General features: G+C 42.9%; 2 protein-coding genes across 2 annotated transcripts in view; both read right to left on the bottom strand.

Annotated features, from left to right (window-relative positions):
• LOC145913566 (titin-like) overlaps positions 1 to 26,367 on the bottom strand; it is a 134,262-nt gene that overhangs the window by 84,852 nt on the left and 23,043 nt on the right. The window contains exons 45-61 of the mRNA XM_083001283.1: positions 26,138 to 26,281; positions 25,820 to 25,945; positions 25,409 to 25,597; positions 24,497 to 24,645; positions 24,302 to 24,437; positions 10,642 to 10,722; positions 10,063 to 10,228; positions 9,783 to 9,948; positions 8,654 to 9,635; positions 2,651 to 2,718; positions 2,358 to 2,506; positions 2,175 to 2,251; positions 1,539 to 1,657; positions 1,016 to 1,181; positions 643 to 762; positions 328 to 508; positions 53 to 154 (exon numbers count right to left, since the gene is read on the bottom strand). Of these exons, the coding sequence (XP_082857409.1) occupies positions 53 to 154; positions 328 to 508; positions 643 to 762; positions 1,016 to 1,181; positions 1,539 to 1,657; positions 2,175 to 2,251; positions 2,358 to 2,506; positions 2,651 to 2,718; positions 8,654 to 9,635; positions 9,783 to 9,948; positions 10,063 to 10,228; positions 10,642 to 10,722; positions 24,302 to 24,437; positions 24,497 to 24,645; positions 25,409 to 25,597; positions 25,820 to 25,945; positions 26,138 to 26,281 (3,121 nt within the window). The remainder of the gene's footprint in view (positions 1 to 52; positions 155 to 327; positions 509 to 642; positions 763 to 1,015; positions 1,182 to 1,538; positions 1,658 to 2,174; positions 2,252 to 2,357; positions 2,507 to 2,650; positions 2,719 to 8,653; positions 9,636 to 9,782; positions 9,949 to 10,062; positions 10,229 to 10,641; positions 10,723 to 24,301; positions 24,438 to 24,496; positions 24,646 to 25,408; positions 25,598 to 25,819; positions 25,946 to 26,137; positions 26,282 to 26,367) is intronic.
• LOC145913703 (uncharacterized) lies at positions 4,935 to 8,525 on the bottom strand. Its single transcript, XM_083001450.1, has 3 exons — positions 8,426 to 8,525; positions 7,123 to 8,140; positions 4,935 to 6,987 (listed from the first exon to the last, which is right to left on the bottom strand). The coding sequence occupies exons 1-3, from the start codon at positions 8,523 to 8,525 to the stop codon at positions 4,935 to 4,937; spliced, it is 3,171 nt and encodes a 1,056-aa protein (XP_082857576.1).

The raw sequence follows: 26,367 nt of genomic DNA, 5'->3' as shown, positions 1-26,367 counted from the left end.
GGAAGAAGTGTTTAATGTTTATAGTTTAGCGGATTGTGTGAAATTATCTCACTTTTTCAGCTCGGTCTTGTCCAGTTTTTCCGTGACCAGATTTTCGGAGACGTTTAAGTCAAACTGCACTGACGCTTCCCCAGCTTTGTTGGTTGCAATACACCTTTGAAATAATTATGCATTGTTTGTATCCAAACTGTTTATTGATTCACATTACTAAATCGACCGAATAGTAATTATCACCAAGGCACTAAATTGCAACATTAGCTGCTTGTTTGTTTCAAATTCTATGCGATGGATATGAATCAATATATCGTGGTTATGTGATTATCATACCTGTACATGCCAGTATCTGGAATGTCTAGCACGTCAACTGTTAACGTGTGCGTATGCGTTTCTTTGTCATGCTGGATTTTGAAGCGACCGTAGCTTTTGATCTGTCTCCATTTTCCTTTGTTCCATTGCACAGTTGGTTCTGGCTCGCCGGTAACAACCGCCGTGAAAACGGCAGAGTCACCTTTGAAGAAAAAGATTCACGCGTTACTCACTTCCTCTCGTAACTATGTAAAATACTCAGCTCTGTGCAATCATTTATTTGATCTTATGGTGGAAGGTGCTGAGCACCAACATACACAATGTTGGTTTCCTTACCTGTAGCAGCTGTTTCGCTTTTTGGCTCGATGACGAACGTTGGCTTGCTGGTCATAACTCCATCGGTAGTTTGAGCTTCCATCGTCGCAGTTTGCCGTAAAACGTCAACAAGTGAAGCTTCTGTCGTCGGAACACACAAATTCTAACCTATATCTTACTCGTAATAAATATCCTAACCACGTGATTGCTAACTAGCTAATTTACGTTTAAATTTATATAAACTCTGTCTAACTTTCTGGCGCTGAACCTATATGATGTTCTACACGAACTGAAGAGAATAAAAAATGATTTAGCAAACTTGAAAAGAGACGGAAATAGAAAGATTCTATGGCCGGTATCATTTATCAACCCTTCTGTAGCGCGATCTCTATACCTTCCACATCAATGGAAACTTTGCATCGAGCTTCTCCTGCCTCATTTTCTGCCACACATTCGTATTCCCCGCAATCAGACATGTTTAAGTTTGTTATCTCAAGTCCGTAAAGTCCCCTGTCTTCGTGTACGATTGAACACCGTTCGTCCTCGACCACGGGTTGTCCCTGAATGAATAGTGAGTGTTGAGTGAGTCTCTATATAATGGAATTAAAGTGTGAAGTAGGACATATGGCGGGCAGTCAACACCTCAGACAGTGTTGACAAGCTTCATGTGGCGCTTATTACCCGTGTCAACGCTTGTCTGCAACGAAAACTCGCGTGTTACATAACAAGCGGGACATCGTTATGATGAAACAATGTTTCAATAATTGGCATTTTTATATCTAGTTTGAATGACCATGTGGTTACTTATCGAGTGTTTTGAATATTTACTCAATTTAACTTAGCATCAAGTGTGACATTGCTGCGGGAAATGCCCAAGTCCAAAACTGCCTGAATCGTATTGTGTTTTCAAAACTCACGTTGTGATTCCAATAAACATCGGGTTCCGGATTTCCATCAATTTCTGCGGTCAATAGAAAACCCTGACCTCCCTCTCTTATGCCGCCTACCGGCCGTTGCACGAAAGATGGTGCGACGCCTGGTGGCGAAAAGAAAGAAATAATAGAAGAAAGATAGTGAAGAAAATTAGGGAAGTGAGAAGCAAGCGGTTTGTGAAAGAAGCAACTTTTCAGTGATGAAAGGCAGAAAAATAAACGAAGAAAAACTTTGGGTTTCATCCAAGTCTTATTTCTGGAATTCGCACACAAGCCGACAAACTGTCATGCGACAAGAGAACACTGTGTATTTGGGCGCCATAAAATATATAGATGTATTTAATAAAGATTTTGCCAGCACAGTGCGCAGTGGAGAACATCATTAATGTTGAGTGGTTAAAAAATCGAAAAAAGCACAAACGATTGTGACGTGCAAAAACGTAACAATACACAGTGCGGTAAACATGACAGTGCAAAACCGGCAACACCTTGTCTACGTATCTTTATTCCGTATAAATAACAACACATGCGTTTCTGAATAGGCCATGCCCAGGCCAGCCATGCATTGCACGCAGCAGTTTGAATGTTCACTGCTTCATTGAAACTAGGAGCTTCACCGACCTTCCACCACTAGGGGCGCTGTGCACGTAGCAGTTCCGGCAATGTTCTGTGCTGTCACACTGTACTCGCCAGCATCGCTGTAAAAACATGTTAAACCGATTTCATAGCTGTAACTTGCACACATTTTTGTGGATTGTAAACATTTTTATGCTAACACTACGTCATTGTAATTAGACTTCAAACCTGAATGCGACGTCCTGTATTTCGACGTAGGGTCTTTCCTCTCCTGCTTTAATCACGTATCGGGGGTTTTCTCCATCGAGAGCAGCGCCATCCCGTGACCATCTAACGTTGATGGGTGTTGAACCACTGACGGCGCAAGAGAGCCTCACCTATGAACATGCGTTAATTTCAAGAGGTCACCCAACGCGTAAAACACAATGGACAAAGGTATGTTTCAATTCGTTATCTAATTCATATCATTTTCGATAAAATCCGTCATTCTTGGGGATTTTTTGAAGGAAAAGTTTTGATACCTTTTGCCCAGGTTGTGCTTTTAGAACACCAAGTTTCTCGGTGAATGTGGGTGGCTGCACAGTTTCCTCTGTAACAACGCAAAATTAATGTTAAAAATGGTGCAAAATTTCCGGAGTAAAATTTAGTTGCTGGTATTTTACAAAGAATGTTTAAAAGACAAAAAGTGCAAGAAAGCTTTGCAGACCGACGGCAACGCGTTGCGAGTTTTTACAATATAAGCTGTGAATTCAAGCAGCGTAACAAAGTTCTCTTTCACACTTCACGTGAAACATACGTTCGACATAATAACTGTGAGTTTGTGAGGTGCCGTGCTGTGCTCAAGCGTACCACTTTCCTGTGACCTTTGTGTCTAAGAGTGCTCTCTGTGATATACTGGGAAGTGGTATCATGCTGTCTCTCTATCACTGACTCTGCCGAGCACAAAATGCGCGCTGTGAAATCTGTCAAACCTTCACCAGTCTCGAAGTCGTCCAAGCGTCCAATGTTCTGAACAGCCAAATTTTCCCGTCTCTTTCTTTTCTTTTTCTTGCGACGTTCGTCCACAACGGGGGGATCGTGACTAGAATCGTCCACCAGCGTTTGACCGATAATAACCTCGGAGACGTTTCTGGTTTTCTCGGCGTCTTCTAGTCTTTTGAACGCGTCTTCTATTTTCTTATCCTCTTCAAGCAGGAGTCGCGATTCGCGAGTTTGTGATTCGCGATCGACCAAGTGTGATGCGGTCTGCACATGCGCATCAACGTCGACTGAAGTCTCAACATCTCGTGTTCGTTGTTCCTTCGTACCGTGAACAACCAACCTGGCGCTGCACTTACTACTACCGTGATCGTTCGACGCCAGACAAGTGTAAACTCCACTGTGATGAGAATAACTCTCACTGATCACTAAGCAACCCGCGTCATCGTCTGATATTATTCCGATATTTTCTTCCGTGTCAGTGTTAGCGCCCTCTTGTGGTCCGACTCCGGCGTCACGGTTCAGTGAAATCGCCACATCGTTACGTAGCCACGTGACGTCAGCAGCGGAGTTGGGTGAGAGGATGTAGACGAAGTATGAGGTCTCCCCGGCTTTTGCTTCACAATCGCTTATGGGTTTAATGAACTGAGGAGCTGATGGTGGAGGTTGCATCGAACTCTCCTCAATCCTCGATTTTATCTCTCTTTCCTGTTTCACTTCATCCCGAATTTCGATTTCTTCTCGGATCAACTTTCGGACTTCCTCAGTCCAGTTTTGTTTCACCTGCATCCCATCTTGCTCCGTCATGGATCCAAAACTCCTCCTCTCAATCTTGATCTTCCTTTTCGTTTTCTTTGGGGGCTTTTTAACTTCCTCCATGGAATTGTCTCTGCTTGGTGGGATGAAGACTGTGGATACATTGGAGAGATCGTCCTGAGCAGTTGCATCGAATCCCGATATAGTTGTTTGCATCGATTGTGAAAATCCCATCTCTGTTGAAATATCATTTGCGAAAGAAACATGACGGGCGGATAAAGTGGATCCGGAATACGACAAGTTGCTGAAGCTTCCTGACATCGCTTTGCTTTCACTCTCATCCCGGGATCTTTGCAGACTGTCAACTACCGTCACGTTCATTGAAGATTCGTTAAAGGGAGCGTGTTGAAAGTCAGAATCAGAAAACGCATCATTCGTCACACTCAGACGAGCAGTGCTGATGGTTTCGCCGAGTACGTTGGTCGCCTGGCAACCAATTACTCCTTCGTCGTTAAAATCAGCGGTTGGCACAACCATAGAGTGAACGTCTCCTCTTTTCACGTATCTGTAATTTTCGTCGCCCTTGATCACGTGACCGTTGTGAAACCACGTGACCAGTGGCGTCGGCGAGCCTGAAATTTCGGCTTCGAATCTTGCGCTGGTTTTTGGTGGAACCACAACGTCGCGAAGAGGCCTGAGGAATATCGGCTTGCTGCGGGGTTTTGATTGTTTCATGGTCATAGCTGCTTGGTTGAACAGAACATTGGACTGCCTGGTGTGTGCAAAGATGCCTTGATGGCGAATATTCGCTGAGGTTTCTGTCTTGGTGCAGGAGATGGCACCTGTGTAGGTTCAAACATAAAATGTAAAAATTGTAAACGTTGCAACTAACAACGTCGCTGTCTCATTTAAAATGGCAGACACACATTTCATGCAAGGATTTTTAATCGTAACAAACTAAACTTTAAGTTATTTACAAATAAAAACAAAACAGCAAAAAATGTCAATCAAGATTTAACACAATGAAAGTAGAATTCCAAAAGAAACCAAATTAATGTCAATTCCAAATCTCTATTGTACACTAAGTCGAATTATTCGGGTTGCCACCCCTGCAGAATTCCATGCTTTGCAAATATACAATCCTGCATCTCTTGGAAGAATGTGTTGAATCTTTAGAACGTAATGAACATCAAGTTGTTGTGGACATCCAATATCTCGATCCTCGAGCTGTGTGAGCCACTCAGGTCTCCAGCTATCCTGTTTCCCCAAACTTTCCTCCCATTCTTGGGGTGGATCGTTGTAGATATGCTGGGATATGCGATTGTAAATATCCATAAGACGGCCATCTTTGTACCAAGCAACTTTTGCCTCTGGGTGAGAGATCACAGAACAAGCAATGATGGCACAACCTCCACGAAGGACGTTAATTTGAATTGACTTTTTGCCCAAAAACTTTGGCGGTATGACGTAGTAAAACTTGGGCGGCGTCTCAAATCCCGTGGTGCGCCCTGATTGGCTGGGAGAGTTAACAGGAGTTGAACAATCTTCATATTCGGTTTCTTTGTCATCGGAGCTTGTTTCGAAATACTTCAACACGGCGCGACCCTTTGAAATCTCTGGCGGGGTTTCGTAGCCAGCTTCCGACCGACCTTCGTCTGTTTGAAATCCGCACGTGGGCGTTGGAGTGGTCGATGAGACGCACGAGTAGAAATCGGCATCGACACTTGAGATGACGTCAAAAGCAGGCCCGCTTAACCTAATGACGTCATCAATTGTTAAACCTCGTCTCTCAGCCAAACTTCGTTTTTCAGGTGCTTTGTATTGTTTGGTTGAATGAACGCTTTTGAAAGAATCCGGACTGGGGGCCAGGATTTCATCGGTCGTGTCAGAATCCCTTCTGATTTCTGTGGACGGAATGATCCTTAAGTTTCCATTTACATCCAGACTCAACTCTTCGCACGTTTCAATGGTTTCGTTTGAATCTTTGCTGCTGGATTGCTGACTTGTTGAATCTTCTACATCCAAGCTTTTGACGCGTTCGTGTAGAGATTTGAGATCAAACACGGAATCACGGCGTGATGCTTCGTATCTGTAACCGAGAAAGTCATCTGCCAACTCCACCTGCCTGTCAATAACCACTTGTTGGTCATCGGATGGTTCTTCAGTGTAAGGTTGCAAAACTTCCACGGATAAAGTTCTTTCGCGTGGTTGAGACTCAAATTCCTCGGCAGCTTCGTGATAGTTGGAAGCCGGTGTCTCGCACATGGGCATGTTATCAATACTGCTTTGTGACAACTGTGGCATGCTGGGGTGGGAGCCACGCATTCCAGACAAAGTGAACAGAAGTTCGTCGTCATCACAGCTGATGTAATTGTTGTCAGTCATCGTTGCATCCGACTCTTCATCTACTTCACGACAACTTGTCAAATCGAAACTATCGCTCTTACTTCCTTTGCGCCAAAGACCCCGACGACTTGAAACAGAACCGGGTCGAGATCCTCCTTCGTTGTCGCTGGAATCCCGATTGCGCAACGCTAGGTCGTCAGGGGTGAACGAAAGCGGTCGACAAGCACTGGAAGCTCGGGAAGGACACGCGTCTTCTTGGTAATCTTCTTCGTCCGTGTCATCGTAGTACGTTGACGTCAACTCCTTCTCATCCCCGTTTGCTGGTATTGCGCTCTGCTGTATGGAGGTTAACAGCTTTTCGTGAGCCTCGAACGATGCCAGAGAGTCGAAGGAGGATCTACGGACTACAATAATTGGATGCGAGGCAGAGGCATTTGGCTCCGCGGTGCGAATTGATGAGGACGCTCTTGAAGCGCCGTCTTCCTCTTCCTCTAGGATGGGAGACAATTCATGTCGGTCCATAAATTCGTCTTCGTTGCCGAAGCAATCCAAGCTCTCGGCTGCACTGAAGTAATCTGAAGCGTCAAAATCCTCCTCGGTTTCTTCAATCGCATCCTCAGGCGATGAATTGTCGGAATTCGTGTTCGTTTCCGGCTGGTAGTCGAGAATCTTGTAAAGTTTTTCCTTGGGAAGCTCGATGTAAACCTCAGCCGTTGTGCAAGTGACGTCAGTTCTTGTTTCAGCTTGGCAAGTGAACACCCCTTCATCTTCAGACCATCTGCAATAGAGAAATCAATGTGAAAGCGGTAATACAGCTTGCAGACAATGCATAGCATACTAATGGCCGCGGGTTAATGAAGAATTCGTTCGGTTTATAAGCAGACACATATCTATGTAAACACATCAAGCTTACCTTGGATCGAGTATGATGAGACGATGAAGGTCACCCTCAGATTGGATGACGTAACCGTCGCAACCATTTATGATTTGTTCAGCATTTTTGTACCAAGATATCTTGACGTCATCGGTTGATGTTTTGCATTGCAGTTCTATTGTATCCCCCTCTGTCACTGTAACACCGGATAGCTCTTGCGTAAAATACGGGAATTCACCACTCAGGACTTCCCCTGTAGTTGGGTCGTTCGGTTTGTCACGTGGGCTATCATCCTGAACTTTTTCTGAGACATCTTTGTCTTCTTCGACTGGCACAACTGAAATGGTTGGAATTTTTATTCCAGGTTTGTCGTTTTCCTCGGAGGCGACATGAGGTTGTGAATCCTCTCCCTCGCTTTCGCTACCTTCCCATATTCCTTCATTCTCCGACAGGTTAGACTCTGCCTGCGCTTCGAACTCATCTATGGTTGGTTCGGTATCTTGTAGTTCCGATAGAATTGAATCGGGAATCGTACAAGAATGGTCATCTTCAGGGACAGCTTCGCTCTCTATGGGGTTCGGACTATTTACTGTTTCAGTTTGTTTTTCGGTGTCTTTCTCGAGCGAATCGCGATTTTGAACGGAATTCTCGTTTGTCGGTTCGATGTTGGAATCGAGTATCGGCACCTCATGTACTGTGACGTTATCCTTCAGAGAGCTTGTTGTTTCATCATGTGCTTTATTACTATGTCCCCCATTATCTTGAGTGCCTTCTACATTAGTTAAAGGTACTGTAGGAACTTTTTCTTCCTCAGGGCAATGCCTGGGTTCATCTTCGGTATCCAACTCTGTGTTTGTATGGATTGAAGATTGAATGAGTTTGCAGATTCCGTTTCCCATTTCTGTGGCAGCTTCCTCGTCTGATTCAACTTCCTCCGCATCCGTCAATAATATTTCATTTTCGATGACGTAATCTTGATCTGAACTTTCATCTGATAACTCCCCATAATCACAGATATCATCATTTGCAGATTCTAAGTCGGGTTCTTCGTAGCTGCCTACAAACAATGAAATCGTTATAGCCAGTTCATATCAATAACTTTAAAATTGTATCACTTATTAATCGATATTTTCGAGTTAACTGCAAAATAAACCGAACCATAACCATGCAACATAAGTTTAATTTTTACATACATGCAAACAGCATTGACAAGGTTATCCAACCTTCCACTCAGGCATTAGTTATTCAGTAAAAAATTCTTAACGGCGAACATCATTAATATTTTACAGTGCTTACGTGAGATTGACCGTCTGATATGAAATCCATGCAACGTGTTACATACCTTTTGCAGAAGAAGACGAAACACGAATAACACATGCTATGGTGGTGACATCATTTGGAAACACAGAACATGCCTTTGGCTTGAAAGGTCTTAAAGTCATGCAGTATGTGGTTACAAATTCCTAATCTTAAACCAACGCCGTTGCCGTCGGTAAAGTTGTGTTTCAAAAACAAACACATACGACAACACATTTACGTGCAAAGTGATATAAAAAAAGAAAACTCTTACTTTTTCCGGCAACTGTAACGTGTGTATGACTTGTTACATCCCCGTACAGGTTGAAGGCAGATAATGTGTAAGTGCCACTGTGCTCTGGCGCCGCTTGTGACGTTGAAAGCACGAAGTTGTAACTTGGCTCTGGATCCGATGAGAGCAGTGAATCTTCAAAGCTGTAACCGGCTGCGTTTCGTACATCTTGCGCATCTCTCATCCATAATACCTTAGGCCTTGGGCGTCCTGATACCGCACAAGAAAGGCACAAATTGTCCCCAGTGTTTACCACGACATTTTCTGGCAGTTGGGTTAAAATGGCAGGCTGCAGCCCCCTTTTCATTGGTGAAACACTGCGATCACGTTTGAGTGAAGTCCGGGATGAAGGCAGTGTTTCAATACCGGAAGTCTCCGTTTCGTCTCGTCCGTAAAATCCCACCGGCGTGTTACGACTTCGTCTACAAGTGTTCTGGTGCTCTAGACCCCCATTGTCTGATGCTTCTGCGTCGCTCTGCACTGCCAAGAGCTTTTCGTGTGGGGGACTCCCCCCAGACAGCGAGGAGAGCGTCGAAATTGAAGAAATCGATTGTTCCATTTCGCTAGAGCGACTTAGGGAGTGTGAGCGGCCACACGGTGTGCTGGTGAGAGTTCTGTTTGGTTCACAGAGGCTGGTGGTTCGCCCTCCTTTGGCTCTTCGTTCGTAGTATTTGCGCGGGGAATATGGCTGCCGTGGGGTGGCGCCGTTTCGTGATACCAAGCTGTCGTTCCCAGAGTCCACCTGGGTGACTGAATCCAAACTTAGCCTCATTTCACTCTTGCTTTCCACGTTATTGCGTTCGGTTACAAGGAGAGGAACTGAGGCGGAGGCTTCTCCTTCCCTGTTTCTCACGACCACTTTGTACGTCCCAGCGTCGTTGCTATGGCAACTCTGGATTTCTAGGAAGGCTTGATATGAAAACATATCGCGCTCGAGGGTGGTCTTGTATTTGCCGCTGTTCGCCTGTAAAGTTGTTTTCAGGAGATTAGTAACGTGAAACAGAAAATGCAAGATATTTTCCATTGATGACAATCGTAAATGCAATTTATAATGATCGTGAAACTTAAGTGTGATATGACGATACAGCAATTTAAATAATTAAACAGTTACCTTAATTTCTCCGTCCGAATGAAGCCAAATTACTGTGGGTCGAGGCGAGGCAACGAATAAACAATCAAACCGAGCATGTGCTTCGGTTAGAACTGATTGTATCTTCGGTTTCTGGATAAAAGCTGGACGAATTAAATCGTCGTCCAGCTCTCTGACAGGCTTTGTCCTAAAACAGAATTTAAATCACTTTGTTAGTTTTAGGCCTCGTAGTTTGTATGAACTTTTCTATCATAGTTTGTTGCAAGATATTGTGGTTATGTATGTTTATTTCATTACGTACTTGGACAGTATCGGAGTATCGTTGAGGGATGGATCAATGTCAGATTGAGTGATGTAATTTCCAACTAAACGACTGACTTCCGATCGTTGAATTGTAAACTCTTTGCCAGTCATGGAACTTCGTATATGAAGTTTATTGTTTCCATCAAAATCGTCCCGTACAAACCCTATGTGACGTACAACGGTGTCATATGGAAGCTTGATTGGCGTTTAGGGTTATTACATATTGAATTGTACTTTATCAAGTAGCTTATGTGTAAAAGTTGAAAGAGAAACAGAAAGAATAACAGAAAAGCAAAGTAAGGAAAGGGTACCCCACTTACCATAAAAATCAATAGAATTCCTCCACTCAAAATCCGGAAATTTCGGAAGAAAAACAAATGAGACAATAGGAAAGACGAACGCAAGAGAAAAACGAAATGAGCGAACGAAGATGCGACGCGTTTACGAAAACTTTCCGTTATGCAAGTAGGCAAATTTTGTTGAACGTCGGCTTTACATTTTGGTGAAATGGGGTAGCCTGGCCTTGCTTTCAAACAAAACGTGCCTACATGCATGCTCGCTTCAACTAATTGTGAACCCAATGTAAGCTGATGGAACTCACCTTCTTGCTGACCTTCCTCTGGTTCTGGTTCCGTTTCCACGGGAGATTCGAAGAGTCCTGAAATACGATACTGTGATAAACAATGTATTTGATATATGATGCCAATGACAGCTGATCATGCTGTGTATTAAAGCTTCAACACTGCAAATTGTCGACTTATGTAAACTGATAATTGTTTATGTTTGTTGTTGTGACAACCAATTTGTATTGCCAATGGCTAGTTTGTGTGCCGCGATACAGATTGGTTGTAAGTCGCATGCTGAATGTATGAGGTTTCCTGCATGTTGCAACCATTCACAAGGTGACACGTCATGTCTAAACCACGCGGTGACTTGCACCTGGGCGTTTATCTTTATCCTTGAAAGAAGTAAGGGTGCCACTCGTTGTCACAGAGCCCATGTCATTGGCAGCCCGACACTCGTACGTGCCAGTGTGTTGTTTGCCAACCCTGTGTATTGTGACACTTGACACAATGACTGGCACACCGCCTGGCTCGCTGATTCGCGAATTGTCGATTCTGACACTTTTGTCACGTATTTCTGTGCCATTTAGCTGCCACGTGACACGCGGTGTCGGTTTTCCACTAAAACGACATTCAAGTCGTGTTGATTTTTTCAGCGCCACTTTCTGTTCTTCAAGTGGTTTTACGATTTGTGGAGGGATTTTGTTCTTTCGTTTATCGACGGGCGTCTTTTTCGGCTTTTTAGCCGTTTCTGTGTCACAAAATATTGCAAATGATTAAAGTTGTTTTTTTTACATGTTCTCCGTTAATTTTCTACAACCAAAAATGATAAATTTATTTCTGAGCTATTGATGTGTTTTGGGTTTAAACAACGAAACTTACTCTTTTTGACACTGAGTATTGCACTGCATTCTGCCGAGCCGAGTTTGTTTTCGATTTTACAACGAATCACCAATCTGTTGTGTTTCTCAAAAGCAGGATTTTCCACAACTAAGTTATAAACATTTGAGTCATCGTCCGATATGAGGGTAAAACCATCACATGGGGGCTCTACTTGATTATCACCGGCCCACCACTCCAATGAAGGTTGGGGGACTCCACTTATCTTACACCCGAACACGGCAGGGACTCCTTCCTCTACCTCTTGGCTCTGAAGGTAAGTAGAAAATATAGGAGGTTGTGTCGACAGTTTAGGCTTAACTGGTGGTTTTAAGTATTCCACGTCTTCCTCCACTACAAACTTGAATGATTGGTCTTCCTCCTGCTTACGAGTCCCAGAGATTTCAGACCTTTCTTCAGCATCTACCTCGTCAAATTTTCCGGTTCGAGAATTCCACACCCGTTTGGTGCTTTTAGTCATTGTCACGTGACGAACTCCGTCATCAAATGACTCGGTCATGTGGGTTGTTTCTGTGGAACGCCCCTCAGTGACGCTTGTGCTTTTGGAAATATCCACGTTTTCCACCTTAATCGGCACACTTCTAACTTGTACACGCTTAACACTGTGATCAGGTTTTGTGGTGAATGAAGGTGTGTCATCGAGGTTCACATCTTCATAGCTCACTTGTACCTTACTTTCCGGTTGAAAAATGGTCTTTTTAGGTTCTTCCCTGTAACGTGGTTCGGTTTTTTCAGGTGCTGAAGACGTTGAATCGGTCGGTTGAAGATGCGTAGTCACGTGGTCAGTGGATTCTTCCAAGATTTCCTCGTCGAATTTTCGAGTTTTCGGATTCCACACGAATTTGCTTTTCGTGTGTTCGGTTACCATCTTTTGGGTGCGACTGGAATCGACTTTCTTCTCAGCGGGTTTTTCTCGGGAAACTGACACTGTTTCCGTTTGAATTCCAGAAACTGGAGTCGAATCATATTCATCGGGTTTCGGCTTTTGTTCAACTTGAACTTTGGAAATATCGATTTTCACTTCATCGTCGGGTTGTGGACTTGTCAGCTTATCTTCCACCTGTTGAGTGGATTCTGTTGTTGTTGACACTTTTTCCACTTTAGTTTCGGGTTCAACTTTCTTCTGAACCTCTCTCGTTTTTATATCCGACTCATGTTTGGTCGAGTCCACCTCCTTTTTAACGGAAACTTCATCAAACTTTCTTGTTTTTGGATTCCAAACCATCCTTGTTTTCGTCTCGGATGACCGGGTTTTAGAAACCCCGTCAACCACGGTTGTGACGCTGAGAGATTCCGTGGTTTCGGATCGCATTGAAACCTTTGGAAAACCACGAGTTGCTTCAATAACTTGTTTTTCTGCTTTATCTTTGGGCGAAATTACTTTTGCATCCGTAGACTTACCACCCTTATCCCTTTTCTCTGGCATTTCTGTTGGAACTTTTCGTCTTTCTTTGCGTTTGGGGCGATCAGTTACATTTGATGGTTCTGCCGTTGGCATTTCCTTTGATTTCCGTCTTTCAACTGAATCCAACGACTTGGAGTCGGTGACCTCTTCGGCTTCCCTCGTTATTTCCAGCACTTGCGTCGACTTTTTAATAAACGCCGAGGTATCTTTTACACTCTCTCGTCTAACCGGCAGTTTATCAACTATGGAGACTTCTGGAATGTTTTTTGGTGTTTCCACAGTATCCACTGGGACCACATCAGCATGTTTGTGTTCTAACACCGGGGAGCTTGTTGGTTGCAACGAGACTTTTGTTTGAGCGGAAATCTCGTCAAACTTTCTCGTTTTAGGATTCCAAACCATTTTTGTTTTCTTTTCCTTTTTTTCAGTTTTTGTCACACCGTCAACAACTGTTGTTGTTTTTATGCTTTCGGTGATTTTTTGTTCTGCTCTTGTGCTTTGCTGCACATGTACATCCAAAGGCTCCTTCTCTTTTTCAGGCAATTTAATTGGTTTCCAATCTTTTGTGTTAGCACCAAATACAGGTTTATCCTGAATTTTAGCTTCAGAAACTTCATTTTCTAAATCGACGATTGGTACTTTTGAAGTTTGCGAAGTTTCTTCAACCACGGTTTCTTCGAACTTATGGGTTTTCGGATTCCAAACCCGCTTGGTTTTTTTAACATGCTTTGTCTCGGTAACTTCTGCAGTTGTTTCAAGATCTAATATTGGTTTTCTTGTGAACAACGACGATTCTTTCACACTTTCTCGCCTTTCACGCAGCTTCTGGTCATAAGAAATATCTGGAAGAGGTTCCGAAGTTTGAACTGAGGGAGTTGGAACGATTTGGGCGATTTCGTGTTTTGTAGACGGCACAGATTCTTCCGAAACTTTCGGTTCTAAAGTAACTTTGGTTTCCACAGTAATCTCATCAAATTGTCGCGTTTTGGGATTCCATACCATTTTGGTCGTCTTCCCTTCCGTTTTCACGACTCCATCAACAACGGATGTGGTTTGAATGATGTCTGTTACCTTTTTCTCAAACTTTACGGCGGACGTGGTGCTCTTGGAAATACCATCGTCTTTTTCCGTGTGAATGAGTTCTGTTTTAGCCTCGTGTGCATGTTCTTGGGTCGTTTTGCTTACAACTTGATCTAAAGGTTTAGAAACCGCCTCTACTTCATGTGACATCTTTTCGTCAACAGGGGAATAACTTGATTTGTCTTCAGGAACGTAATCAGAACCAGGTTCAGTGGCAACTTTCGAATGCTTGTCTACCACGTCCTCACGGCTTCTTTCCACTGTGGGAACAGTCTTCTCTACTTTTTTAAGTGTGGTTTTTATCGGAATTTCGTCAAACTTGCTCGTTTTTGAATTCCAAACACGTTTAGTTTCCTTTGTTTCTTCGGTTTTACTTTCCCGTCTCGCTTCCAGTATTTCCACCGGCCGCTTTGTAAACATGGTTGAATCCTTGACGCTTTCTCTCCTTTCCCTCAGTTTTTGTTCAATTGCGGGTTCTTGAATACGTTGGGGAGTTTGAGGACGAGCAACAGGGACAACTTTCGCGTGCTTCTGTTCTGGTTTTTTCTCCTCTATCTTTTTGACAGGCTCGGCTGTAATTTGTGTTTCCACGACAACTTCGTCAAACTGTCGTGTTTTTGGATTCCAAGTCATTTTCGCTTTCTTTTCCGTCCCAGTAGTTTTTGCCACTCCATCCACTACTGTGGTTGTTTCCACACTTTCGGTAAATTTCTTTTCAAATTTAACTTTGGATTCAGCATCTCCATCACCAGAGGTTGTCACCAGAGATTTGTCGTCATCCAATGTCAGTTTAACATTGATATTGGAACTTCTCTTTTCATCCTCAAGCTGCTTTTTGTCAACTGGAGTATCAACGATCATCGCGTCAAATTGGCGAGTTTTCGGGTTCCAAACCATCTTTGTTTTCTTTTCCGAACTTTCTGTTGTAGAAATCCCATCCACAACTTTTGTTGTTCTCACGCTTTCCACCACTTCGCGCACGATACCCGTTGTCGGAATAGAGGCATCCTCCACACTTTTAGTTACTTCAGGAGTTGTGAGAAAATGTTTATCATCCTCCAGGGAGACGACTTTCCTCTTTGGCTTTGCCTCTTCATCAACAAGTTTTGGTTTTTCATCATCTTTTTGTGTTATCGTCTCTTCCTGGACTTTTACTTTCTCGACAACATATTTTGCTTCAGGTTTACCTGGGAACATTTTAGGCACGTCTGGTTTTGTAGATGGCACTTCTAAGTCAGTTGATGGCGTTTCCAATTTTGGAGCAGGTTTTTTAACCGCTTGTTTCTTTTCAGTTACAACCTCTTTCTGGTCTTCAATCACAATCTCATCAAATTGTCGAGTCTTAGGATTCCAAACTCGTCTAGTTTTCTTCGTAATTTCTGTCGTTGTTTCAACTCCATCCTTCACAATCGTCACCTTCTCAGTTTTTGAAACTTGTTTCTCTGTGGAAGAAACTTCAGGTTTTGGTTGAAGAACAGCTTGAAACTCCGACTCTTGTGTCTCAACTTTCTGTTGGCGAGTTTCAGGTTTTATGACCATTTCTGAAACTTTTTTGGCATCAACATCTGTTTTACATGTTACCAAAGTAATTGGTTTTATTTCCTCGGCCATTGTATTTGAAAGTTCCTTGATTTTCGAAACATCTTTTTGTGGAAGTTTCTCGGGTTGAACTTTTACCTCAATCTTTTCCTCAACTACGGATTTTGCTTCTGTTTTTTCCGGGACGACTTTAGGCACGTCTAGTTTTGTTGGTTTAACTTCCAGTTCAGTTGATGGCGTTTCCACTTTTGGAGCAGCTTTTTTAACCGGTTGTTTCTTCTCAGTTACAACCTCTTTCTGGTCTTCAATCACAATCTCATCAAATTGTCGAGTCTTAGGATTCCAAACTCGTCTAGTTTTCTTCGTAATTTCTGTCGTTATTTCAACTCCGTCCTTCACAATCGTCACCTTCTCAGTTTTTGAAACTTGTTTCTCTGTTGAAGAAAGTTCAGGTTTTTGTTGAAGAACAGCTTGAATCTCCGTCTCCTGAGTCTCAAGTTTCTGTTGGTAAGACGTAGGTGTAACGACTGTTTCGGAAACTTTTGTGGTTTTAATATCCTTTTCAGTTGGCTTCGGAACTACTGGTTTCAATTCCTCGGCCATTGATTCCGTAAGTTCCCTGATTTTCGAAACATCTTTTTGTGGAAGTTTCTTGTGTTGAACTTTTACCTCAATCCTTTCCTCAACTACGGATTTCGCTTCAGGTTTTTCTTCGACGACTTTAGTCTCGTCTGGCTTTGTTGGTTTCACTTCCAGTTCAGTTGATGTCGTTTCCACTTTTGGAGCAGGTTTTTTAACCGGTTGTTTCTTCTCAGTTACAACCTCTTTCTTGTCCTCAATCACAATCTCATCAAATTGTCGAGTCTTAGGATTCCAAACTAGTCTAGTTTTCTTAATAACTTCTGTCGTTGTTTCAACTCCGTCCTTCACAATCGTCACCTTCTCAGTTTTTGAAACTTGTTTCTCTGTTGAAGAAACTTTAGGTTTTGGTTGAAGAACAGCTTGAAGCTCCGACTCTTGTGTCTCAACTTTCTGTTGGCGAGTTTCAGGTTTTGTGACTATTTCTGAAACTTTTTTGGCATCAACATCTGTTTTAGATGTTACCAAAGTAATTGGTTTTATTTCCTCAGCCATTGATTGCGTGAGTTCCTTGATTTTCGAAACATCTTTTTGTGGAAGTTTCTCGGGTTGAACTTTTACCTCAATCTTTTCCTCAACTACGGATTTTGCTTCTGTTTTTTTCGGGACGACTTTAGGCACGTCTAATTTTGTTGGTTTCACTTCCAGTTCAGTTGATGGCGTTTCCTCTTTTGGAGCAGGTTTTTTAACCGGTTGTTTCTTCTCAGTTACAACCTCTTTCTTGTCTTCAATCACAATCTCATCAAATTGTCGAGTCTTAGGATTCCAAACTCGTCTAGTTTTCTTCGTAACTTCTGTCGTTGTTTCAACTCCGTCCTTCACAATCGTCACCTTCTCAGTTTTTGAAACTTGTTTCTCTGTTGAAGAAACTTCAGGTTTTTGTTGAATAACAGCTTGAATCTCCGTCTCCTGAGTCTCAACTTTCTGTTGGCGAGTTTCAGGTTTTATGACCATTTCGGAAACTTTTTTGGCATCAACATCTGTTTTAGATGTTACCAAAGTAATTGGTTTTATTTCCTCAGCCATTGATTGCGTGAGTTCCTTGATTTTCGAAACATCTTTTTGTGGAAGTTTCTTGTGTTGAACTTTTACCTCAATCTTTTCCTCAACTACGGATTTCGCTTCAGGTTTTTCTGGGACGACTTTGGTCTCGTCTGGCTTTGTTGGTTTCACTTCCAGTTCAGTTGATGTCGTTTCCACTTTTGGAGCAGCTTTTTTAACCGGTTGTTTCTTCTCAGTTACAACCTCTTTCTGGTCTTCAATCACAATCTCATCAAATTGTCGAGTCTTAGGATTCCAAACTCGTCTAGTTTTCTTAATAACTTCTGTCGTTGTTTCAACTCCGTCTTTCAAAATCGTCACCTTCTCAGTTTTTGAAACTTGTTTCTCTTTTGAAGAAACTTCAGGTTTTTGTTGAAGAACAGCTTGAATCTCCGTCTCCTGAGTCTCAAGTTTCTGTTGGTAAGACGTAGGTGTAACGACTGTTTCGGAAACTTTTGTGGTTTTAGCATCCTTTTCAGTTGGCTTCGGAACTACTGGTTTCAATTCCTCGGCCATTGATTCCGTAAGTTCCCTGATTTTCGAAACATCTTTTTGTGGAAGTTTCTTGTGTTGAACTTTTACCTCAATCCTTTCCTCAACTACGGATTTCGCTTCAGGTTTTTCTTGGACGTCTTTAGTCTCGTCTGGCTTTGTTGGTTTCACTTCCAGTTCAGTTGATGTCGTTTCCAATTTTGGAGCAGGTTTTTTGACCGGTTGTTTCTTTTCAGTTACAACCTCTTTCTTGTCTTCAATCAAAATCTCATCAAATTGTCGAGTCTTAGGATTCCAAACTAGTCTAGTTTTCTTCGTAACTTCTGTCATTGTTTCAACTCCGTCCTTCACAATCGTCACCTTCTCAGTTTTTGAAACTTGTTTCTCTGTGGAAGAAACTTCAGGTTTTAGTTGAAGAAGAGCTTGAAGCTCCGACTCTTGTGTCGAAACTTTCTGTTGGCGAGTTTCAGGTTTTATGACCATTTCTGAAACTATTTTGGCATCAACATCTGTTTTAGATGTTACCAAAGTAATTGGTTGTATTTCCTCGGCCATTGTATTTGAAAGTTCCCTGATTTTAGAAACATCTCTATCTGGAAGTTTCTTGTGTTGAACTTTTACCTCAACCTTTTCCTCAACTACAGATTTTGTTTCAGGTTTTTCTGGGACGACTTTAGTCTCGTCTGGCTTTGTTGGTTTCGCTTCCAGTTCAGTTGATGTCGTTTCCACTTTTGGAGCAGCTTTTTTAACCGCTTGTTTCTTTTCAGTTACAACCTCTTTCTGGTCTTCAATCACAATCTCATCAAATTGTCGAGTCTTAGGATTCCAAACTCGTCTAGTTTTCTTAATAACTTCTGTCGTTATTTCAACTCCGTCCTTCACAATCGTCACCTTCTCAGTTTTTGAAACTTGTTTCTCTGTTGAAGAAAGTTCAGGTTTTTGTTGTAGAACAGCTTGAATCTCCGTCTCCTGAGTCTCAAGTTTCTGTTGGTAAGACGTAGGTGTAACGACTGTTTCGGAAACTTTTGTGGTTTTAGCATCCTTTTCAGTTGGCTTCGGAACTACTGGTTTCAATTCCTCGGCCATTGATTCCGTAAGTTCCCTGATTTTCGAAACATCTTTTTGTGGAAGTTTCTTGTGTTGAACTTTTACCTCAATCCTTTCCTCAACTACGGATTTCGCTTCAGGTTTTTCTTGGACGTCTTTAGTCTCGTCTGGCTTTGTTGGTTTCACTTCCAGTTCAGTTGATGTCGTTTCCAATTTTGGAGCAGGTTTTTTGACCGGTTGTTTCTTCTCAGTTACAACCTCTTTCTTGTCTTCAATCACAATCTCATCAAATTGTCGAGTCTTAGGATTCCAAACTCGTCTAGTTTTCTTAATAACTTCTGTCGTTGTTTCAACTCCGTCCTTCACAATCGCCACCTTCTCAGTTTTTGAAACTTGTTTCTCTGTGGAAGAAACTTCAGGTTTTGGTTGAAGAACAGCTTGAAACTCCGACTCTTGTGTCTCAACTTTCTGTTGGCGAGTTTCAGGTTTTATGACTATTTCTGAAACTTTTTTGGTTTCTGCATCTTTTTTCACAGGTTGTGGAGCGATTGGTTTCATTTCCTCGGCTAGTGAATCTGTGAGTTCTGAAATTTTTGAAACATCTTTCTGTCGACGTTTTTTGCTCGTCGAAATCGCCATCACTCTTTCCTCAATGGGTTTCGTTTTGATATCTTCATGTATCTGGGATGAAATTGTGACTTCTTTTTCCTGTGGTTTGTCCGTTTCTCCGTCTCTTGGTTTCTGAACTTGTGGTTTCTTCTTTATGACAACTTGTGGTTCGGTTGGTGCCTGCTTTGATTCTTCCACAACAACCTCGTCAAATCGTCGGGTTCTTGGATTCCAAACCCTTTCGGTTTTTTTCACTTCAGTTGTTTCGCGACCGGCGCTCACAGTTGTAAGTTTCCTTGATATTTCTTCCCTTTTGTGACTTTCTTGGTCGGGAAAGGTCGCTGGTTTTTCTATCTCTTTTTCGAATGCGACCTCTTTGTCATAAGATGTATCACGTTGGACTGGAATCGGTTTTATTTCTCCAACCTTTGGTTTCTCAGTTGTAGAAGTTTTCTTTGCCGTGATGATCGTTTTTTCATCGCTGGGAATTGTTGCCTTGGGTCCTTTTGTCATTTCACTCTGTTCCACAGATACCTCTTGGAATGACCTTGTGATTGGGTTCCAAACTTTTTGTTTTGCGATGGTTTCTTGCATGGAAATAGTTTTTCCTCCATCTTTTCGTATAGATTTTTTCTTTGTCACTTCAGTTACTTGTATCTGCGAAACCTTTCCTTGTTGTGAATCAGTCTGTAACATTTGGCTGCTCACTGTTGCTGCCTGCGTTTGAGTTTCTGTTTTGCTGGTTTGGACGAGTGTTTGCGTTTCCTTACGATCTCGAGATGGTAATGTAGTTGGTGTTGAAATGATATCTCGCGGTTGCTCTGTTTGCATATCACTTTCCGCTGTTCGGCGCTGTGGAGTCTGAGACGCAGAGAATTTGACTTGGGCAGCATCGTGTTGACTGGATGAGTCAACCGACTTTACTACTTCCGCTTGCTGTCCACGTGTCACCTTATCTGGCTTTTTCTCAAGTACATCGGAAGACTTTTGTGATATGGCAATGGATGTTTCAGGGATTGCCGTAGCTTTGCTCTTCGTAAACCTGGTCTGTGTATTAACATCCCTTTCATCAACGTCCATTCCTGTAGTCTGCGATATTTTTGCTGAGGTAAATTGCGTCTGCGACAATTTTTCTTCTTTGGAAAGGGGAATGTCTGTCTGTGTGGTCTGGTAAGTTTTCATGAGGGTCTGTGTTTCAATCGACGAGGCAGACTTCGCAGGAGTTTGGGTTCTTACCTCCGTGCTCTCTGTTTCGGTGAAAGTTCCCTTGGATTTCAAGTCAGGTGTTGCTTGTGTGGAACTCATTTTCTTGCTCACCCGTGTCTGGGTTTCCGAGGTGGCGACTTCTTGCTTCGCAGTCTGAATTTGACTTTCAACCAAGTCTTTTTTCGTTTCTGTAGACTTTTGTGCAGTGCTTGGCGCAAAGGAAGGAACTTCTGGTGTTTCGACTATCTTCTCCCTTTTAATCGGTGCTTTACTTTGCTTTTCCGTTTCAGTGGATTTAGCCTGGGTAAACTGGGTTTGTGTGTCAACTTCTCGGATTTCTCGTCGCCCTTGCGTGGTCTGCGAAACTTTCGAAGACGCGAAATCAGTTTGAAGCTGTTTTGCATCAGTTCTTGGGCTGACATCAGTTTGTGTTTGTCGGTAAGCCTGCATCGAAGTTTGTGTCTCCGTTACTGAAGTTCGGTGAGTTGGTGTCTGTGTTCTTGCCTCTGAACTCGTAACGTCGGTGGAGGTTTCCTTGCTGTTGACGTCAGGAGGAGTCTGAACAAATCCAAGTTTGGTGTTAAGAAGTGGCTGAGTTGCCTTTGCATCCACGATACTCGACAGGCGTCTGGTCCTCGCCAAATGTCCCGGTTCAGTGCTAGTTGCCACGTGGGTGATTTTCACACCAGGTTTCTGTGTCACGTGAACTTCTAAATGCGCAACTTTCGGTTTTTGTGGAGTTGTAACAATTTCAGGAGCATCAGATTCAACCACGGATGCGAGATAGATCTTTTCCTCTAGCTTCTTTCCAGTGGTTTGAACTTCCATTTCCTTTGCAGGTTTTCTGCTTGACGTCGCCTGGGACTGTTTAGTAGCAGTAAAATCAGTCTGCAACATTTTTGTTTTCGACTCGGGCGTCATGTTGGTCTGCGTAAGTTTATATGCCTGTCCTTGTGTTTGCGTTTCCATCGCTGTTGTGCTTCTTACTGGGGTCTGAGAAGTCGCCGATACCTCGGTAAAATCAGTTGAAACTTGTCGTGTGCGAAGAACCGGGGTTGCTTGTGACCCTTCTGCTTTAGAATCTTTGTGCGTTTGCGTTTCTGCGGTATCGATGCTTTTAGGTGTTTTGCTCATCGGCAGAATCGTGGCGGTGACAAGCGTGAAGGGTCTTTGGTCATCAACGCGAATTTCGGCGTAAGCGGATTTTCTTTCTTCAGCATCTTGACCGGGAAATTCTTGGGTGGAAGTTGTAACAGTTTCCATTTTTCTTCGGTCGACTTGAGTTTGAGAAAGCTTTGTGGACGAGAACTCAGTTTGTATTAACTTAGTATCCTTTGGTCCGATTTGATCGGTCTGTGTACCCTGGTACGTTTTGAACTGGGTCTGGGTTTCCGAAGCAGACGTCCGTCTGTACGGGGTTTGCGTTCTTGCTACAACCCCACTTTCTGTCTCCGTTTCTTTAACTTCAACTTGACGATGCGTTTGCGCCGAGCTTGGTTTTTGTTTTACTCTTGTTTGGGTTTGAATCGAAACGCTGTCACTGACGCTTGTGATTTGCGTTCCCGATGTTTGCTTCGAAACATCAACACGTGTCGGGCGACCTTCACTTTCACCTTCAGGCATTTCATATTCTGTGGGTTTCGGAATGATCGCGGTTAATTCAGGAAACCGCCTTCTGTCGGTTACGTTAACATTAGTATGCGATATTTTTGTTTGGTCACGGTCCAGTGCGGGTTGAGGAATCTTCTCCTTGCGCTTAAGATCTACTTGCATTTTCTGTGAGTACGACTTCTTTAAATCTGCTGCGTCATCGTCTTTGGAAATGGGTTTTTCAGCATGGAGTTCTTTACTCCTGATGAGAACATCCACAACCTCCGGGGATTTTCGGGTGTCCTTAACCTGCATTTTGTACGTGGAGAGGCCGTGAGTGTGCTTCCCCTCATCTTCTTGATCGCAAGCAACATCTTTCTCACGCTGAAAATGCATTTCACTTTCTAATACAGGAAGATCGAAATCATATTCCCCTTCTTCTTCCTCCTCTTCATCAAATGTGTCATCCTCATCACTGAAAGGAGTTAGTGGTGTGGATGCAGGAGAGATGAGAACGAGATCATGTTCCGCTGAAAACGAAACGCGCTTCTTCGTGGGGGCCGCGCTGTCATGTGACCGGAGAGCCGATCTCATTGAATCCTGCTTTGGGGGAATCACCGGAATAAATCTGATGGAGAGTCCTCGCATTGATCTCGGGGACTCCGGGACTTCCTGTTGATCACCTGTTTGACTTGGAGAAAAATCTGCAAGAGGAACTGGTCGCGGGGGTCGGGTTAATCTGGTGGTGACGTGACTGATATGACGGGTTGTTGGGGAGGGTTTAGGTTTACGGTGTGATTCGAGTTGTAACTCGCTTTGCGACGAACGAGTTTGGCTTTCAGCCACAACTGTCGACACAAACGGAATAGTCACGTGTGAGGTTGTGTTGGTTTATTTAAAGTTGTTACACGGGAAGGAAAATGAAATGGAAGGAACGAAAATGAAAGCAGCGAAACAATAAAGTGATAAGAAATAAAAAGAGATTCGAGTTATTCGCGAACCAACGGTAAAAAAACTTAATAGTAAGGAGCTTTCACCTTTAACATTCAGCACAGCATTGCAAGCAACCTTGCCCAGTCTGTTCCAGGCTCGCAGTTCATAAACCCCAGCGTCAGACGGTTCAATAGGAGATATAATTAACCCTCTAGTGTGGCTATGTGCCTGGGTCTGATAGTAGAAGCGGTATTTGGAGGCGCCAACTTGCTTTATTTGCTTCCCGTCTTTATACCATGCGATTTCTGGCTCTGGCATCGATGCCAGTCTGGCTTGAAACCTGGCTTCTTTACCAGTTTGAACATTTGTGCTTTGCAATGGTTCCGCTATCATGGGTGAGAATTCAGTGGTTACGTCATCCACAGGCAAACTTATTTCGTAGTTGGTTGGATTGTTCATTATTTTCATTTCAATGTGGCTTAGATATTGTTTTCCACTGTCGTCAAGTTTGGATTTTTCTGAGGGTAAAAGACATGCGTTACACATGTGGTTCTTAATGATAATATAACACAAATGAAAGACACGCATTGAGCGATATTACACAATCCAACCACAATCGAACAATTAACACACAAGTTGGCGATTCTTTTTGGAACAAGTGTTAGTTTCAAATAAATCATTTTATTTTACGTCCCAAAAAGGGCAGAATGGTATCATAGCAATATACAGTCTTTCAACACTGGGCAAGATCAACAAGCAAATCGTACCTGTTTGCAAAACCGTCCGACCATGCAACAATCTTGTGTAGAGCAAGCTTGGTTCTTCAACATGCAACCTTAGCGACTCAGTACAAAGCAACTGCCTGATGATACATGCTTTCCAATTTTTCCAGGCGATGAAGTTATTTTACAGGTGGAAGTTAAAACCGCAAACAGCAATATTTCGTGAAATAGATTACGTTTTTAAAGATAATCTCATGGGTTTATGACATTTGCCATACATCACAGCGAAAAATCGGTTAAACGTATAAATACTCTTCTTCACGCATTCTTAAAGCAGCAACTTGTCATTCAACCATAACATGCAATTCACGCAAAATGTGCGTTTGGACGCCACCGTGTGGTAAAGCGTAGTGCAGAAGTCAAAATGTTTAGTATAAAAACAACATTCAAAGCCTCAATGATAAAAATTACCTCTGACTCGGAGCTCAGTGCTGCAAACAGCTTCGCCGGCAAAGTTGGAAGCGTGGCAACGGATTTCCCCACTATCTTTGGGTAAACAACGGGGTATGACAAGCCAACAGTGTCCAGTGTTCGGTTCGAGTTTCCACTGCGAATGTTGCAGACAATTTATTGCGATGACAAAATCGTAGCTAAAATATTGGATACCTTGTATCTGGGGTCGTCTGTGATGTCTCGGTCACCCTTGTACCAACGTACTTCCAACTGGTCGCCTTCTATCGTGCAATCCATTTTAACTGCGCTGTCTTCGATGACGTAAGCCGGTTGTAATGGTTCAATGACTCGTGGTGGTTCAACTGTGACCAAATAAGGGTTATTTTGGCCCAAGTTAAGACAGCAATATTACACAAGGTGTAGAATCTTACCGGGAATGAAAGGATGAAGTGAGAGTGAAGGATGAAGAATGAAGAGAACGGTGTGAATGAATTGAGAAGAAAAACTACTGCTATTACATTTACATATTTGTAAACTATTCATACTCTTTCTGCATTTACTATTACTCATTACCCTGCTGCTAGTCTAGCTTCTGAAAGTACGTGCTGCATATCTCAAACTTGATTCAAAATTAGTTTTTAACGATCTACGACTTTCTTGCTTATCTTGCAAACTACATTTGCTCGGCTAACATTAAAGTTCTTCCGCTGTTTTGATAAATGTTTTAGACATCATGATTTAATAACAATAATGAGAGAAATGAAATGTAGCAAATTAGATGAGGGAAAGCATCTACTTAGAAATCGAAAACACGTTTTTTCGCCGCGACGCAATCTGAAAGTTCAGACCATTGGCATCAAACTGCAAACAAACGATGACAAATTTATCCCCCTTGGGATGTGATGTTGCTACCACGACTCCGGTTGCTTGTAACGAACACTAGACTGTTCGAAAACCTCAACGGTCGCGAATTAACTTCTCGAATCCTCGGCAAAACGACACTGATGTGTCTACTCGCATCGCTATGACACGAAACACGAGAGCATGACGCGACCATGGGTGTGACGTGATGATAAACAGGGCTACGATTTATAGTGACGTCATAATGACTATCAGTGGACTCACTGTCAAGCCGCAAGGTGGCAGTACAGGATACTTGTCCCTGGGAGTTGGTCGCGTTCGCTGAATACGTCCCTTCATCCTCTGGGTAAGCCTCAGTTACTTCTAGTTGGAAAACTCCGTTGTATTCCGACATCTTGAAGTAGCGGGAGGGCTTGATGCGCTTGCCGTCACGTGACCAAACCACTTTGGGGTCTGCAGAAGAATTCCGGAGATTAAGTACGTAAATGTATAAGAATACAGAGTGCATCGGGTACTCCGGGTATCTCGATCAGTGATACTTTCCCCAACTTTGTATAGCTATGGAAAAGTAGATTGATAATATCGCGTGTGCAACCAGAGAGCAGTAATATGGAAAACTGCATACTGTTAAACGCTTTTTTAAAATTCCTGTTTCTATGGCAAATAGTTACTTACTTGTGCCGCTGATCTTGCACTGGAATCTGGCACTCTGTCCCTCCCTAGTGATGAAATCTTGCATTGGTTCAATGATGGAAGGTGGAATAACATCTGGTGTTTCTTGAACCTTCATCACCTCTTTGCCTGGTTAAAAACGAGTCAAAACTCGTTAATATTTGGTGGAAACAGATTGCATATTTTGAAAGACCAACAATATTAAAATCTTACTAGTATTTCACAGAGTATATTCGTAACATCTGGAGCAACATTTGTAAAGCGTCCTCAATTTCTAATAGTTATGTCACTTCCGCGCATGCAATCAAGAATGTTTCTTACTGTCAACGTGGAGAGTTGCGCTGCTTCTAAACGTTCCGAGTTCGTTTCTGGCTTCGCAAATGTATTCTCCAGAATCAGCCGCTTCCGCCTCCACAACTACCAGTGTGTATTGGTCCTCGTCATGTAGAAGTTTGTACTTAAAGCCTGTTGAACAAAGTCGAGTCACACAATGTCATTAGAAGGTGTTTACACCCCCTTCCGCCTGGCCGGGCGAGCGTGACATATATGAC

This window comes from Ascidia mentula, chromosome 9, assembly GCF_947561715.1.
Source record: "Ascidia mentula chromosome 9, kaAscMent1.1, whole genome shotgun sequence".
Classification (NCBI taxonomy): Eukaryota; Metazoa; Chordata; class Ascidiacea; order Phlebobranchia; family Ascidiidae; genus Ascidia; species Ascidia mentula.
This window is presented reverse-complemented; position numbering and strand designations above follow the sequence as displayed.